General features: G+C 39.8%; 1 protein-coding gene across 3 annotated transcripts in view; it reads right to left on the bottom strand.

Moving 5' to 3' along the window:
- Nucleotides 1–17,812, bottom strand: part of KITLG (KIT ligand) — a 95,290-nt gene that overhangs the window by 38,159 nt on the left and 39,319 nt on the right. For 2 of the 3 annotated variants that reach the window (XM_036018596.1, XM_028532073.2), the window contains exon 3: nucleotides 13,215–13,277. The exons of the other annotated variant lie outside the window; for it this stretch is intronic. In XM_036018596.1, the coding sequence (XP_035874489.1) occupies nucleotides 13,215–13,277 (63 nt within the window). The remainder of the gene's footprint in view (nucleotides 1–13,214; nucleotides 13,278–17,812) is intronic. 3 annotated transcript variants of the gene reach the window in all.

The following is a 17,812-nucleotide window of genomic DNA, read 5'->3' as shown; positions in this document are numbered from 1 at the left end:
GGGACTGAGCAGGTTATGGAAAGGTGCCAGGTCAAACAGCTGTTGGAATCCTTGTTTAAGGAGCTCCTTTTCCTGTTTCCCAAGAACAATGAGCAGCCATTCAAATTATATGAAGAAAAGGAGAAATAACGATCAGTTGGAGGTTTTTTAAAAAATCTCCTGTCTATTCAAAAAATTGAAACCTCCAATGATGAATTCTGGAATGGCTAGGGAGATGGGAAGGGCCCAAAAGCATCAGGGTCAGGTAAAAGAAGGTGAGAGAGTAGTTGAGAAGTGAAATCATGCATACCTGAGGAAAGGTGTTGCACAGGGAAAGTGGCTGGGAGACATATGGTTAGGGTAACATTACATATTGCCAGTGACTTGTTTAACCCTGCTTAATTTAACTTAAGTAAAACTTATTTAATTAAAATTGATGTGACAGTGAAGACTGGTTCAGGTAAGAATCATCAATAGATGCTAAATCTAGGGGAGGAATTTTGATGAGGAATTTGTACAGTTGTACATGGTCTGTAAGTATCTCCCCAAAGACTGCTTATTAGTCGCTAATGAGTAAACACACTGAAACAGCAGAATACTTTAACCAGGTGATCAAAACAAACAGCACCAGAAGGTGGAGAGGGTCATTTGTGTGCCTCAAGATGTGATAACCTGATTACATATCATCACTTAGGACTCATAGAGGTTTGGAAGGCATAATCCAACTATAACCATTCAGAAACACCAGATATTTCAAAGAGAAACACTGTATTTACAAGAGAAGGCTGTATTACTAAAAAAATTCACTCTTAAATACAAAGAAAAGCTCAGGGACTCTTAAAGGAGACTAAGGAGAAATGATATATTAGTTCCTATGAACTTAGCAGGCTTAAAACAGCACAAATTTATTATTTTACACACATAGTCCTCAAGGTCAGGAGTCCAAAATAGGTCTTAGTAGGTACAAATCAAAGTGTTTGACAGGGCTGTATTTCTTGTAGAGGCTCTACAGGAGAAACCCTTCCCTTGCATTTTTCCAGCTCTGAGGGGTCGTCTGCATTCCTCAGCTCATGGCCCCTTCTTCTGTGTTCAAAGCCAACAGTGTAATATGTTCAAATAACTCTCTGGCTCTGACACTCCTGTCTCCCTCTTATAATGATTCAAATGATTAGACTGAGTCCCCCTGGATAATCCAGGATACTGTCCCCATTTAGAAATCCTTAACTTAATTACATTTGCAAAGTCCCTTTTGCCTTGTCAGGTAATATATTCACAGCAAGAGACATGTTTGGGGAGCCATTATTTGGCCTATCACACTTGAAATAAAAATGCAAATCACTATCCTAGATTGGTTCTCATACTAGAAGAAAATAAATGTCAACAAAGCTGAAAAAACTGAAATACAACCAGTATATTGAAGTATTGCAGTTATTCCTAAACTTTTTGAAGCTGACAACTGCACTGTGGTTATGTAAGAGAAAATCATTTACTTAGGAAATACACATTGAAGTACTTAGGGGTAAACAGATATAATGAATACAACTTACTCAACAGCTTTAGAAAATAATAAAACACACATGTGTGCAAAGAAAGCAAGCATTTAGGAAAACAAACAAGGCAAAGTGTTAAAAATAGATGAATTGGGATTACAGAGTATATAGGTATTCTTTGAATTGTCTTACAAACTTTCTGTAAATTTGAAATTATTTTCAAATAAAAAGTTAAAAGAAAACTGATAAGTATGGAATTTACTTTAATTAAAAACTGATTAATAATTTTTACTCAAGTACCACAAGCAACTCATAGTGCATGTCATTTTATGGACTTAAAAGGACTGAAGACACACATTCAGCAAATTAATTAGAGTTCTTTCTACAGTAACATTACTAGCATGTGTAAATGGAAAGGCTCAGAAGTGTTTAAGACTTTTAAGGTTAGGGACTGAAAGGAAATCTTAAGTCTGGCAATATTACAGCTTTAGGAAAGTTTAAAATAGAATTAGTAATTATCCTTAGATTTAAATATCAACTGGTTGATCACACCCTGCTATTTGTGAGAGTAAATCTGCTAGGTAATTTTCCAGGAATGCCCTTAGGAAAGTAAGGTCTGTTTTTCAGGTGTATTTATCTGATTTTTAAGACAAAACCAAAAAAATATATAGTGTACTCTATTTTAGAGCTTTCTCCTGCCTAGTGCCTCATGCAGAATTTTATTGCTTTGACCCAGAGAATTTTTCTAGTACAAATTTTGATTCCCACTCTACCCTTTAATGTTTGAAGACAGAAGAGAAGGCAGCAGGCACTCTGACCACTGCCAAATCATTAGGGGCCTGTCCACTGGGAAATTCCTCCGGTCTTGGCAGAAACCACTGTTTTAAAATGAAGGTAAAAGAAAGCTTAAGACCCATTTCTGCCCAAAGACCTATGTGCGGGCTTATTTTCCTTGTCAATTGTGGTGGCCAAGAACAGAGTTATTCCAGTTATGCCAGGATGACGTGCTAAGATCAAATAATACAGGACTTTTCTCAATTAAACAAGAAGAAAACATGTGGCATTGAGTTAGATTTACTTTTACAAATTTGGCTCTTGCTATTACTAGCCAATACCAAAATCTGTGATTTAGCACAATCTATGATTATACTGGTACAGAGTACTCTACTTTGATATTTTCAATTTAACTTGTTTTTCAAAGAGTTGCATGATTTCTTTGAGTGAGTTTGGCAATCAGAAGCCTAAAGTCTTTCTCCAGTCCAGAGCAGGGTGCATCCTTTTTAAGACAGAATAGGGAATATATAAGTTGTTCCCAACTCAAAAAGAAATACAAATTTTTAAGAAACACAAGATAAACAACTATCTTTTAAAAGTGTATTTATATTTTAAAGAGATTAAAGAGAAGGGATGAGAGGGAGAAAGACAGGGAGAGAAACATCAATGTGAGAGAAATATCAATTGGTTGCCTCTCATATGCACCCTGACTGGGGAGTGAAGCTGCAACCCAGGCATGTGCCCTGTCTGGGAATCAAAGGGGTGACCCCTTGCTTTGCAGAGCAATGCCCAACCAACTGAGTCACACTGGTCAGGGCAAACAATTATCTTTTACTGAGCTTATTCATGGAGCTTAAAGAAGGGAAAAAAAAAACAAGACTACATGCATCCCGTGTACATGCCTTAGATAGAATATGCCAAAACACAAGGACCATTCTGTCCTTCACGCTAACCTGAACTCTGACAAACAAGACCAGGGTGCACCTGTGGGAAGAAGATAACAACGACCATTCATCAGCACCCCACAGCCACAGAAAGTCGTGCCAAAATGGAAGAGCCTGCCCCCACCCTCTCACCCCAATAAAAAGCCTGAACACACACATGTAGGCATGACTCTTTGGTTCTGATCCCCAGAGTTTCCACCTTCCACAGAACTGAAATAAATCTTACTTTTGTTATCAGCATCCCTGATCTAAATTGTTTTATTTCAGGAGAAAAGCACCCAAAGGTGTTCCAGTTGAGTTCAGTAAGATTTGGCAACCTAGATGGGACTACAGTTTGCTACAGGTAAGTGGGTCTGAGGAACTGAAGATGGAGACCAGGGTCCTGGGGTTGGCATGGACCTAGGAGTCACAAAGAGATTTCTCTTCAGGTCCTTCCAAGATTCTGGTTGACACTTTCTCCTGATCCCCCAGTACCCTTTTGCCCATTTAAAATTCATTTCTTATTTTTAATCAGGAAGTTCTCTCTTATCCTCTCTTTTGGCTTCTGATTATTCTTGTGGTGTGTGGGATGATGCTCCAAACAACGGAGCCACCCGGCCTATTCTGATTATTCTTTAGATGAAATTTATAATTTTAGACCATTGGAAAATGTGCAATTGTGTCCTACTTTTAGGTTGGAATTACATCAATCACTGTTAACTTTTGTTCTTATTTTGGTGGCCACCATGGTAGCTTCTGCCACTCTGAAGACCTAGATCTTTGACTTAGTTATTGGGGAGCCCTTGTGGGTTCCAGTTTGTCTTTATTGTCTCCTTCCCTCTTTTTGTCACTTCTCTCTGACTTTTTTCTCTCCTCTATTCATTCTTTCATTCTTGGGTCCTCTCTGTGAGCCATAAAACCTGTCCTTTCTGTTGTTTTTGTGACTGGACATACTTCCTTGACCCCCTCTTAAATCCACATTCCTTCTTTGACACTCTGTCCTGTTTTCACCATCATCTCTCAGAACTGCTCTGTCCTCCTCTCTCTTTCATTGTTTATGAGAATCAGTCTAAACTCCAGGACCATTTAGACTTCTTTTCCAACTGGATACAAACTCTCCTCAGTGGCTCCAGATTCTTTCCTCCTTTGGGAGCCACCTCCAGGCCTAACTATGGGGTCCAGTTAGAGCTCTGTCTCCCTGAAGACCTATAGGGTGCCTCCTAAATAACTGGGCCCCTTTCCAGCTCAATGACCTTAAAAAAAAAGAAACTTATTAAATACTGTACAGAAGGTTGGTCTACCTATCTCTTAAGGGATCAGGAAAAATGGCCTCCCTCTAGTTCTCTTTCCTGTAATACCATTCTTCAATTCAGCCACTTTTGCTGCTGGGGAAAGGAAATGGGATGAAATCCCCTATGTACAAGTCTTATGTCTCTCTGCCATCATAAGGAACTGTAAAAGAAATGCTAACCCCAAAACCCTGACTCCTGCCTCTTCAAAGTTGCCCTTGCCTGCTCCTCAGACAATGATGACCCCTTGGATGTTCTATTGATTTCCCCTAACCAGCCACCCTATTGCCTGAACCCTCTTTTCCTCCTCCTGCTATTCCCTCAGCCCCTCCACCCTATGATCTATTGTCCCATTCCAAACCCCAACCTTTTCCCTCTCCATGAGCCACTGTTTGGCCCAGAAAATCCAACCAAACTTTCAGTGTCCTTTATCGGAGGTCCCAAATGGGAAAGAAGGAACTATTCAGTTCCATGTTCCTTTCTCCTTCCAAGACTTAGCTCAATGCCAGGAGAATCTTGGTTCATTCTCTGAGGACTCCCAAAAATTTAAGGATGAATTTCTCAAACTAACCATCAACTTCTCCCTTACTTAGAGAGATATTATGATTATCTTAACCAGATGCTGTAATGAGGATGAGAAGAGTAGATTCTTAGAGCTGCCAGGGAAGTAGCAGATGAGGAAAATGCAACAAATGCAGACAGACTCCCATGGGATGACCAATAACATCAGGAAACCTGTCAACTTTAACAAAATTAGAGAAATCACACAAGAACCACATGGGAATCACACTATTTTCCTTGGCAGACTTACTGAGGCCCTTCATAAATGTACAAATACATTGACTCTCTGGAAGGGCAAGTCATTTTAGCTCATATCTTTATCATTCAGGCTGCAGCAGATATAAGAAGAAAACTACAAGAATTAGAGGCAGGAGCTGAAATTCCCTTTACCAAACTTGTGGAAGACACCACCAAAATTTGTAATAATAGAAACTTAGAGGAAGAGGCAAACAGGGAGAAAGAGAAACCAGGAAGGATAAGAGAATAAAGAGGCAGGCTCATATTCTTTTAGCTGAACAGGCTAAGCTCTTCAAGGGACTTACCTCTCAACCTCCAAAATCAAACAAGGGAAGGAACTTTTTCCCTCAGACTCATCCAGCAGCTGGAGGAGCTGGATCCAAGATAGGGGCTAACCAATGTGCTTATTACAAGGAAGAAGACCACTGAAAGGGGAGTATGTCTCTTTTCTTGAAAATAAAAAAAAGACAAGAGAAACCCCAAGAAAGCGGAACCAACTTCCTAGTGACCCCCTTGAACTGATGGTACCCAACAGGTCTGTGAGCCCCTGCTCACGATGAAATAATCATCACTTGCATTAATTCTTGGGTGCAAATGAAAGTTGAGGGTAAGAGTCATTCACTTCTTCTCAGTACAGGGGGTGCCTTCCCAGTCCTTCTTTTCAAGGTTGGTAACTTACCCTCTAAAACTTGCTCTATTATTGGTGTTAGTTTTCCTAAGGTAAGCTATTTCACCCAGCTTCTACGTTGTAATTTTGAATCATAGAAAGGAATATACTCTTTTTACATATTTCAGAATGTCCTGTTCATTATTAAGCAGAGACACCATCCACCAGCTAGGGACAAGGATTCTTCTAACCCCTACAACACAACCAAGACTAGAGAACAACTCATACAGCTCCCCTTCCTAATTAGTGTGTGAGAGCAATACCTCCTCCCTCTTTACCTTCTTTGGGCAATTAGATCCAAAGGTATGGAACACTACTCAGGCAGGTCTTGCTTTTCATGTTTCCCCCACTGAAGTTCCTCTAAAACCAGGACCAAATTATTCCTAAATATAACAATACTCACTGCAAAGAGAGGCCCTAGAAGGATTAAGACCAATTGTACAAAATCTCCTAGATGCCAAGGTTATCATCCCCTGCCAGTCTCCATGCAATACTCTCATTTCACCTGTATGAAAGCCCGGTGGTACCTACAGCTTTGCCTGGGACCTCAGAGCTATGAACAATGATGTTGTCCCAGTCCATCCAATTGTGCCTAATCCTTACACTCTCCTTACACAAGTACCAGGAGAGGCCTCTTTCTTTTCTGTTTTTGGATTAAAAAGATGCCTCTTTTGTATTCCTCTCGACCCCTCATGCCAATCTTTTTGCGTTCAAATGGAAAGATGAGAGAAATAAACAGAACTCTCAACTTTGCTAGGCCAGACTACCCCAGGGGTTTATAAATAGCCCACATGTATTTGGGAGGGCCCTAGAAAGAGAACTTAGGGAACTCCAGTTCACCAACAGCACACTTCTACAGCACATATATTATTTACTAACTGCTAGCTCTTATGAAACCTCAAAGCAAACACTCTTAAAACCTTAGCATTCCTAGAACAGCATGGATATTGTGTCTCTCCACAGAAAACACAAATGTCACAAACCATTATTAAATATTTAGGTTTCCAAATAACCACAGGAAAGAGAATGATTGACCCCAAGAGAAAGGAAGCCATCACTAATATTATTAGGCCAGCTACAAAGAGGCACTTAGGAGAATTTTTGTCCTAACTGGATTGCCACGTTTAGATTCCTAATTATGGCATAATAGCTCCAGGAGTTTTAGGACTAAGGTTAGGACCTACTTTTCAAAGCAACTTGATGCAGTTGCTAGAGGCTGGCCAGCCTGCCTTAGGGCAGTGGCAGCACCCCCCCCCCTCCCGCCCCCATAAGTAGAAGAAGCCTAAGCTAACTCCAGGCCAACCTACTGAGGTCCTTATGTCGCATCAGACTCTGGTGGTATTAGAAACAAAGGGAGATAAATGGATCACCAGAGGAAGAATCCTACAATAGGAGGCTCTCCTGCTAGACACTTGTGAAATTACCATTAATATTTATGATATCCTGAACCCAGTTACCCTAATTCCTCTACTAGAGACAACTATATCCCTTACACATAACTGTACTGATGTTATCAATGAGATATTTTTCTGTAGATCTGATCTACAAGATAATCCTCTACAGGACCCTGACCATACCTACTTTACTGATGGTAGTAGGTTCATAGATCTAGGGATCAGAAAACCAGGATATGCCATTATCTCCTTATATGAGATTATTTAGGCCCAATCACTACCACCTAGTACTTCTGCCCAGAAGGCCAAACTAATTGCTTTAATTGAGCCCTGCAGCTAGAGGAAAAAGAAGAGGATAAATATTTACACTGACTCTAAGTATGCTTTCCTCATCTTACATGCTCATGCTGCAATCTGGGAGGAATGAAGTTTACTAACAGCTAAACATTCTACCATTAAACATAGAGACCTGATCATTCATCTCTTAGAGGCAGTTAACAGGCCTAAAGAAATAACCATTCTTCATTGCAAGACACATCCAAGAAATTACAGCAATATAGCCATAGGAAATTCTAAGGCTGATAAAGAAGCTAAAATAGCAGCCCAATGACCCTTAACATCCCTGCCTACCCTACAACTGCCTCCGTTTCCAGAAATATCCACCTCCCTTTACTGTTCAGATTCTGATCAAAAGTAGAACAAGAGCTACATTTAGAATTAAATCCCTCAGGATGGTATGTCTCAAACCAGGGCAAGATTCTAATCCCAAAGGGAGAATTATTAATGTCTCCCATCAAAGCACCCACTATGGTCAAGAGGCCCTCCATATTTTATTACAACCACCTTTTCTAAATACTAACCTCCTTAACACCATTACGCAGGTAACCTGGTCCTGCAAGTTATACTTCAGGAACAATCCTAAAATGTGTCAACCACCCCCATGACTACCTGCCATCCAACATCAAGGAACTTACCCTGGGCTCTGGGGAGGGCTGGCAGGTGGATTTCACCACCATGGCCCCTTGCCAACCATTCAAATTTTTATTAGTCTTTTGGATACATTTACAGGCTGAATTGACACCTACAGAAAGAGCCTCTGAGGTTTACAAACTGCTCCTAAAGAGAATAATTCCTAGATTTGGCCTACCCAGATCCCTTCAAAGTGACAATGGGCCCCCTTTTACTACTCAAGTCACTCAAGCCCTCACTTCAGACTTAGATATTAAATACAGACTCCATTCCTTTTGGAGACCCCAAGTCTCTGGAAAAGTCGAATGAGCAAACCAATCTCTCAAAAGAACACTTGCTAAATTTTGCCAGGAAATAAGTTCTAAATGGTTGACATTACTACTCATTGCCCTGATGAGACTACAAGCCACCCTGAGAACTACATTAAATATCAGCCGCTTTAAAATGGCTTATGGTCATCCTTTCCTCACTGCTGACCTACTCTTCAACTCTGACCCACAACAGCTCAAACATAGTATTAATTTAAACAAATTCCAACAAGTCCTGCAGGAGTGGGGGACTAAGCATACCCTGCCCCATTAAAGAAATAGTCTCACTATTCAACCTGGTGCTCCGGTTTTCATTAAACACTGGCAATAAGAAGGAACAAATAATCAATTAACTGAAAAGTGGAAAGGACCTTTCCAAGTCACTTTAGCCTCTCCACCTGCTATTAAGGTATGAGAATATAACTTTTGAATTCATATTTCCAGGGTAAAGCTTCTTTCAATTACAGAGAACCCCCCTTCTGAAAAAGAAGACAACACCCAATACTCCTGTGAACCTCTCAAAGATATAGAGCTTCTCTTCAGAAAACAGATGAGTAACATGCTCTTCTTACTTATCCTATTTTCACTTTTTAGACAGACCTAGGGAGAAAATACTATAACAATATGACCAAAAAGGGAGCCATGGAAAGACAACTCTCTAATAAGACTACCAAGGGCAATAGCTGAGGGGACAAATAGACAACTAAACAATGGCTGGGTAAGCTAAAGACATCCACAAGACAAGAAACCTCTCCCCTTAGCCTATGCTGAGACTAGAATGGCAAATAACTCATCTTTTGGTAGCCTCCCATCTTTTACTCTTAAAGAACACTATATAGCCACACCTTTCATACTGGTACAACCACCCCCTCTAAATTTAACCACTTGTTTTTATACAGCCTCTTCCAAGCACGAACTCTTTAATCCCAGTGCTTTTATCTTGGCTTACTCCACATAGGCCATGCCAAAGGCCACCACCTTACTCACACTCCGGCAATTAACTTTAGATAATGGTTCCTTTCCAACTCTTCCTTCTGCACTGATATTGAACCTTATGTAGGACACATCCACCACCACCTGTGCCCCTGAAGGCTGAGCTTTCTTATGTCATATTCCTCCAAGATCTGTAAGAGCTCTGTCTGCCCTATAGCCACCAGATACTTGGCAACTCAATGTCTAAGCCCCTATCTTATTTATGGACAAAGCACCCTAGGCTGTATCATTCCCAGATTAACTCTCTACAATCATACCAAACACATGTTCAAACTCGAAGAGGTTTATTAGACAGAATCCTCTCCTGGGGCAGAAAGAAATTTACCTCTTTCATCCTTTGGGCAAGTTACATTGAACATGAATTCATTGTGTCCAACCTTACTGCCCCAGGAGTAGGAGGAGCTAGAAAGGAAATGCAAATACCTTTAAACTTGATAGAAAATGTTGTCATATAATAGAACAGCCCTTGATTATCTCTTAGCCTCAGAAGGCAGTGTTTGTACAATCATTAACATCATCTATTGCACTTACATAAACAACTCAGTTAAGGTTGGAACTTATGTAACTGAATTCCTAACCATGCCTCTTAGTTAAAACCCCTCTGAGAAACCCAATTACTTACAGGACTGGTAAATAACTCCTTAGATGAAACACGGAGACAATGGTTATGGTCTCTCTTCTTGCTCATTTTAACTCTCCTTATTATAGGGCTCTGTATCCTAATTTTTGGCCCTAGCCTCCTACAATATCTAAAAAGTTTCAGTGACTCCAGGATTATGGCCGTCTAGGAAAAAAGCATGATCACACATGATTGGTGACAGCTTCCTACTTTGAACTAATCCACTGGACTAGAAAGGGAAGAAAGAAATTTCTACTCAGTAAGGCATGCCTAAGACCCTTCCTAGCAGTAAGGAACTACAGAAGAAGAGACCACTGCCCCTTAACCCCATAAAGATTTATGAGTATGAAATCTCTTTGGGGGAAATGAGATAGAAAGGGAAAATAAATTGCTGCCAACTCAAAAAGATATAGGAATTTTGTTAAGAAATGCAAAATAAACAACTATCTTTTATTGAGCTTAGAGACAGAAAAAGGAAAATAAATTGCTGCCAACTCAAAAATATATAGGAATTTTGTTAAGAAACACAAGATAAACAACTACCTTTTATTGAATTTAGTCACAGGGCTTAAAGGAGAAAAAGCAAGACTGCAGGCACACTGTGTGTGTAACTTGAAGAGTATATGCCAAAACACAAGGACCATTCTGCCCTTCATGCTAACTTGAACTCTGACAAACAAGACCAGGGTGTACCTGCAGGGAGAAGACAACAACTACCATTTCTCAGCACTCCATGGTCATAGAAACCTGAGCCAAAATGGAAGAGCCTACCCCTACCCTCTCACCTCAATAAAAAGCCTGAACATTCACATGCAGGCATGATTCTCTGGTTCTGGTCCCCAGAGCTTCCACCCTCTGAAGAGCTGAAATGAACCTTACTTTCATTATTGGTACCCCTGATCTATGTTCTTTATTTTGGGAGACAAGAACCCAAAGTATTTCCTGTTTGGTTCAGTAACACTTAACATTAGATGCTCCACTTAGTACACTCTCCCCCATTAGTGTAATTATTTAGATAACCAAATTCTGTAACCCAGGGTTAAGTCACATGGCCTGAAGTTTCTTTTTAAGTTGGTCACTCTCTAGATGTATAACTTTTGGTAAAATACTTCTGGGTTGTGAACCACAGTGTGTCATTTGTAAAATGGGAGTCAGCTCAGCTATCCTGAATCCTTCACAGGGCTTTTCTAATCATCCAAAGAGACAAATAGGTGAAATCATTTTGAAAGTGACCAGATAATTTCTCTGCAATTATTATTAATTGCAGATTTTGAACATAAGGCTAAATTGATATATATCTGCTTCCTAAAGTATCTAGTGAAGTGTGTGTCCATAGTTTTTCCTAAATAAATTCTGCCTGCGTGGCTGAATGACCAGAATGAGTTACTTTCAGGATGCTCTGGTTTTACAGTCTCATCTCCAGAGAACTGCCCCTAATTCAACAGGACAGACATGACCTACACTTGAAGATAACTGGTTCGACACAAAGATACTTGTTCAAAGGAGTTCTAAGGAACTTAATGCTAAAAGTATTACTTTACTAGTGAAAAGAAATATGCCTTTGGCACTCTCTTGAATTACTAACCTCGTAGTCTTTGAAAAATGTTTTAAGCACGAGCAGTTAGTAATGTGCTAACACACTTAAATTTGTAATAATTTTAATTGACTTACCCACAGAGAATTGACTCAAAGCCTAAGACAACTTGCACAAGTGGATGTGTAATAAATACTTAATAAATTAAGGAAAGGTGTCTACTTGCAGAGTAGAGTAACCCAAATGGTTTTAAGTTAACACAATATAGTAATTAACATGAATCCATATAAAACAACACTATTTATATCTCAAAGGCATGCTACAACATAAGCAACTCGCAAAGTGGAATACACAGTATAATGATAGTAAAATATGAAAATATGCAAAAATAATATCTGATGTGTGGATGCATAGTTTGCAGTAAAACTGTGAGAGCATGAGAGCTACTGTGTCCTGTCCTGCCTCATCCAACTCCAGGGGAAGCTGCACTCACACCAAGTCCTAACAACATGCCTTAGAATAAAATATTCCAGCTCAGAATCCTTGTGCCTAAGAGACAAATTGTCAGTAAGAAACAAAGTGGAAGCTAGTGGACATAGAAAAGGGTAATACAGGGAATTTAGTTATACTTATAATGTTTCATTATTTAAAAATATATTTGAAGCAAATATCACACTTGGTCAGGTTTGATAAACTATGTGATGGCTATACCGGCATTTCAATTCCTATGCTTAAAATATCTCTTCTTAAATGAGTTCTGATACTATATAATGAAAAATAACTATAATTTCTTGGTTACAATAAGAAAGGGGTATTTATAATCATAACCTCATATTTTTATGGTAAAGTTCTATGAGTCTATCACATTGTTAATAAATTCAGAGATAAACTATTTTGTGTTCTCAAATTAAGAGAAAAAAGACTTATATAGGATCTTTTTAATTTCTTTTTTATTGTATTTATTGGGGTGACGTTGGTTTGCAAACAATACAGGTATCAAGTGTACAACTCAACAAAACATCACCTGCACACTGCATCATGTGCCCATCGCCCCAAGCAAAGTCTCTCCATCTCCATTTTCAGCCCCCTTTGCCCACCTCCACCTACCCCACATCTCCCTTCCCTCTGGCCATCACCACACTATTGTCTGTGTCTATGTGTTATGTATATATGTTTTTTGGCTAATCCCTTCACCTTCCTGCATCCAGTTCCCCCTCCCTTCTCAGACCTTTTCAAGTATAAAGAGGCTTTACATAATTTTATACTCAAGTCTCTTTGCAGAAAGGCTAAAGAAAAAAGAGAAATTTGTGGCTAGCTCCCAGGAAGATGATCTTATTCACTTTGGAGACAATTTGGAGACAGGGTTAGGAGACAATTATCAAACTTCTAAATGTCAGATAATTTCCTATATCAATAAGATGATCCCATCTCTTTTATCAGCTACTAAATGAAACTCAGAAATGTATAGTTTACATACCAAAATGTCCATCCCGGGGACATACTTGAGGGTTATTTTATAGTCTTTTGGAAGATTTGCCACCTACAGAGACCAAAAAAAAAAAAAAAAAGAAAAAAAACTGTAAGACAAGCCATACATATCAATTAATATGTTGTTTTACACAGCATTTTTCCAAATTTATATATATAATGATTCTTCATTCTTGATTTCCCTTTGTAATCAAAGGAATCTCCAAAAATAAAGTGGTAATACAAATCTTTTGGACTCCAAATTCAGTTACAGAAGTTTTAGAAACATGATCTGAATTGCAATTTCCATCTGTGTTCTTGGAATTCCCTTCCCGTACTATTTTCCCACATATAATTAGGAATATAATATATATATTTTTATCAGTGGTTCTCAAAGTAATATGTCAACATTACCAGGGAACCTATTTGAAATGTCAATTCTCAGTCACACCGACATATAGATTCTGACTCTACAACTCCCCAGATCACTCTGACAAGTGCTCTAGTTTGAGAAGTGCTGCTTTACTTCTGGTCAGGATGGCGGTGTAGGCAGACATGGCTCGCCTCTTCACACAACCGCACCAAAACTACAGCTAAAATATAAAACACCTATTACTCAGAAGTGTCAGAAATCAGGTTGGATGGAAGTCTGACAACTATGGAATTAAAGAAACCATTTCTGTCCAGACTGGTAGGAGGGGTACAGATGCAGAATAGGCTGGTCCCTCACCCACGTGTGGTAGATAAAAATTCAGGAGGGATATCTCAGGGGTAAGAAGTCCCAGCCCTGCACCAGGCCACTCAGCCCAGAGTTCCAGTTCCAGGAAGATAAGTACCCATAATTTCTGGCTGCAAAAACTAGCAGGGATTGAGTCAGTGTAACAAACTTCTGCAGCCCCAAGCAGTTCCTCTTAATGAATCCACACACAGACTCAGGGACTCGAACTCAGACTCAGACTCACTCATTCTGAGCTCCAGCACTGGGGTAGCAGCTTGAAAGGCACCAGTAGCATACAGGGAGAAACTGAAGTGAGTATCAAGGTGAGCAGAGGCCACTGTCCTTTTCTAAACCCTACCCTCACAGAGCTTGCAAGCTGGTGCCATATCAAAGACTCCATCAACCTGGTAACACTGTTTGACCTTCCTTGGAGATCTCCAGAAATTCTGCCAACTCTACTTATGGACCAAGCTGCTTTTCCATACAAATCACTGGTCTTGGCTCATGCTTTACAACTCCTAAATCCTCTCAAACAAGCAATAGCTGGCCTCAGTGAGCCCTAGGCCTGGTACTAGCAGCAGCCAGACTAGATTCACAGCTTGGCTTTGCCTAGGAATCCCTAAGCCCAGCACAAGTAGCAGACATCTCAGACTGCTCTATAGCTCATGCAGGGTGACCTCAGGCAGAACACAGGCCGAAGTTGACCTTGGCTTGCATCATCTGGGAAACCCCAGAGCCTGCATACCCAGTGGACAACTACAGACCAAGATGGAGCACAACCACCGTGCTCCTACACCGCTGAGCCTCCATGGAAGGTGGAGGTTGGTGGTCAATAGTCACAGCCAGTTCTTGCAGCTGACTGGCCTGGGTAAAACTGTCTCATTTACCTGACAACAGCTACCAAGACTCAACTACAATGGGAGGGTATACTCAACCCACATGAAGGGCACACCTCAAGTACTCAGCTTGGGTGATAGGGGTGGCTGTGCCACTAGATCCTACAGGATACATATGACATTCTGCCACACTACCAAGACACAGAGTCAAAGCAGCTCTACCTAATACACAGAAACAAACACAGGGAGGCTGCTAAAATGGGGAGAAAAAGAAACATGGCCCAAATGAAAGAACAGATCAAAACTCCAGAAAAAAAACTAAACAAAATGGAGATAAGCAATCTATCAGATGCAGAGTTCAAAACACTGGTTATAAGGATGCTCAAGGAACTCAGTGAGGATGTCAACAGTGTAAAAAAGATCTAGTTAGAAATGAAGGATACACTAATTGAAATAAAGAACAATTTATAGGGAAATGACAGTAGAGTGGATGAGGGAGAGAAGAAACAAATTAATGATTTGTAACATAAGGAAGCAAAAAACAACCAGTCAGAACAACAAGAAGTAAACAGAATAAAAAAAATTAAGGATAGTGTTAGGAGTCTTTGGGACAACTGCAAGCATTCCAACATTCATATCATGGGGTGCCCAAAGGAGAAGAGAATGAAATTGGAAATCTCTTTGAAAAAAATAATTGAAAGAAAATTGAATTTTGGTGAAGGAAATAGATGTGCAAATCCAGGAAGCACAGAGAGTCCTAAACAATATGGATTCGAAGAGGCCCACTCCAAGACACATCATCATTAAAATGCCAAAAGTTAAAGATAAAGAGAGAATCTTAAAAGCAGCAAGAGAAAAGCAGGTAGTTACCTGCAGGAGAAATTCCCATAAGACTGTCAGCAGATTTCTCTAAAGAGAAACTTTGCTAGAAGGGACTAGTAAGAAATATTCAAAGTAATGATAAGCAGGGACCTACAGCCAAGATTGCCCTACCATGGGGATGTAAAGTACAATACAGGAAATGGAGTAGCCAAAGAACTTATATGCATGACCAATGGGCATGAACAATGGTATTGAGGTTGCTGGAAGGAGTGGGGATTGCTGGATGGAGGGGGACAAAAGGGGAAAAATTGGGACAACTGTAATATCATACTCAATAAAATATAATTTTAAAAAGAGAAGTACTAGTCTACATTGTTCTTAGAAAAAAATGTCAGCAAAACTTCAAAAGAATGCTACTTATGGGATGAAGATGCTTTATAACTTAAATATTTTAGAAAAATTTCATTCTGTGATATAACTTAATCCACTTACCTAGGGCTGAACATTGGAGATGCCTCAAATATTTACCTAGTTTCCTTTAAAGGCTTTAAAAATATATCTAATATATTTTCATCACTCATTGTAGCATAAATTGAACAATCACCTGATTTGGAACCAGGGAATTTGAAACAGATCTAAACTCTTTACTTTGATGTCTCCCATCTGTGAATCAGAGATTAAAATACCCATGTTATCAATAGTCTGGAACTGAGCTAAGGGAATGTGTCAAACACAAAATAAACACTCAATCTGTATGGAGAGGTATACTGGCAACTGACTTCCAAGCACACAGATTTCTAGGTTCTCTCATATCCTTTCCTACACATAGCACCAGTTCTGCCATCCCATTCTTCTAGCACCATTAAAATTTCCACCTGAATAACATAGCCAACAATTGATATAGCTCATTGGGTCTTAAAATAATATGCAATGTAAAAAATTGGTTTTGCACTGTTACATCTTTAATGGATCTACTCTGCTTTTGCAGACTTACTTTCCCTCACCTTGTCTCTAAAAACCTTACTGTTTCCCACAGTCAGCTGGGATCTTGTACATGTTTACTGCACTAGGTCATCTCTGATAAGTCTCCCATAACACAATCCAGGTTTCTTTTTGGCCTTGCCAATAGCTTCTGGAATCTGAGAACAATTTTGGTGAGAAAAGAATACAGGCAAATGCATAGGTATAGTGGGCAGTTGAACAACTCAGGGGTTAGGGGTATCAGTCACCATTAGGTTGAAAATTCATGTTTAAGTACTAGTCAGCCCTCCAAATACACACATTGCCAACATATACAGAGGAAGGGGAGCCAAGGTAGTAACTGAGTCCACTGTACTCACTACCATTCTACTTCCAGTGGTACCAGCTCACACACCCATCTCAGCCAGAACCAGATATTTACAAAGTGTCAGGCACTATGCTCATTAAGGGCATACGCTGCATGATTGCATCCAGTCCTCAGATCTCTGTGACTTATTATCTGTATTCCACAAATGAACAAACAACTGGAGGCTCAGAGAAGTGAAGGAACTTGACTAAGGTCACACAGCTACTGTGTGTTAAGTCTGCACTAGAATGCATGCCTCTGAAAGAAACCCTCCCTAGCTCTACTACATATTTTCATCTACTTTCTGCAAATGTCCTGGGCATTTTTCACTCACAGGGCCCCCCAATGTAATAGATGCCTTGTTGCTTACAGAAAACATGTCTGGGCTTCCATAGAAGGTGATTTTTTTTTTTAAGATTTTATTTATTTATTTTTAGAGAGGGAAGGGAGGGAGGGAGAGAGACAGACAGACAGACAGACGCAGACATCAATGTGCGGTTGCTGGGGATTATGGCCTGCAACCCAGGAATGTACCCTGGCTGGGAATCGAACCTGGGACACTTTGGTTCCCAGCCCGCGCTCAGTCCACTGAACTACGCCAGCCAGGGCTAGAAGGTGATATTTTTAATTTAGGAGTTACACTCTTGCTTTTTACACTTAATTTTCTTCCTCTCCCACCATGCATTCACACTTTCTTTGGTCTTTTGAATTTTCACCACCATCTTTATATTTAGAAAGTAAAATGACTTAGTTATGATATGTAAGTCCCGGTGGCAAATATACAGCTGACACCTTTTCAGGTATAAAAGCAGCAATATTTTTTCACTATGAATTGACAATGTAAATTAAAGTCATTTCAGATGAAGAAACATGGCAATAAGTGGCAAATGTTCTGAACAACCTAG

The sequence above is a fragment of the Phyllostomus discolor genome, chromosome 2 (genome assembly GCF_004126475.2).
Source record: "Phyllostomus discolor isolate MPI-MPIP mPhyDis1 chromosome 2, mPhyDis1.pri.v3, whole genome shotgun sequence".
Taxonomy (NCBI): Eukaryota; Metazoa; Chordata; class Mammalia; order Chiroptera; family Phyllostomidae; genus Phyllostomus; species Phyllostomus discolor.
The sequence above is the reverse complement of the archived record's forward strand: the minus strand, read 5'-3'. Positions and strand labels throughout refer to the sequence as shown.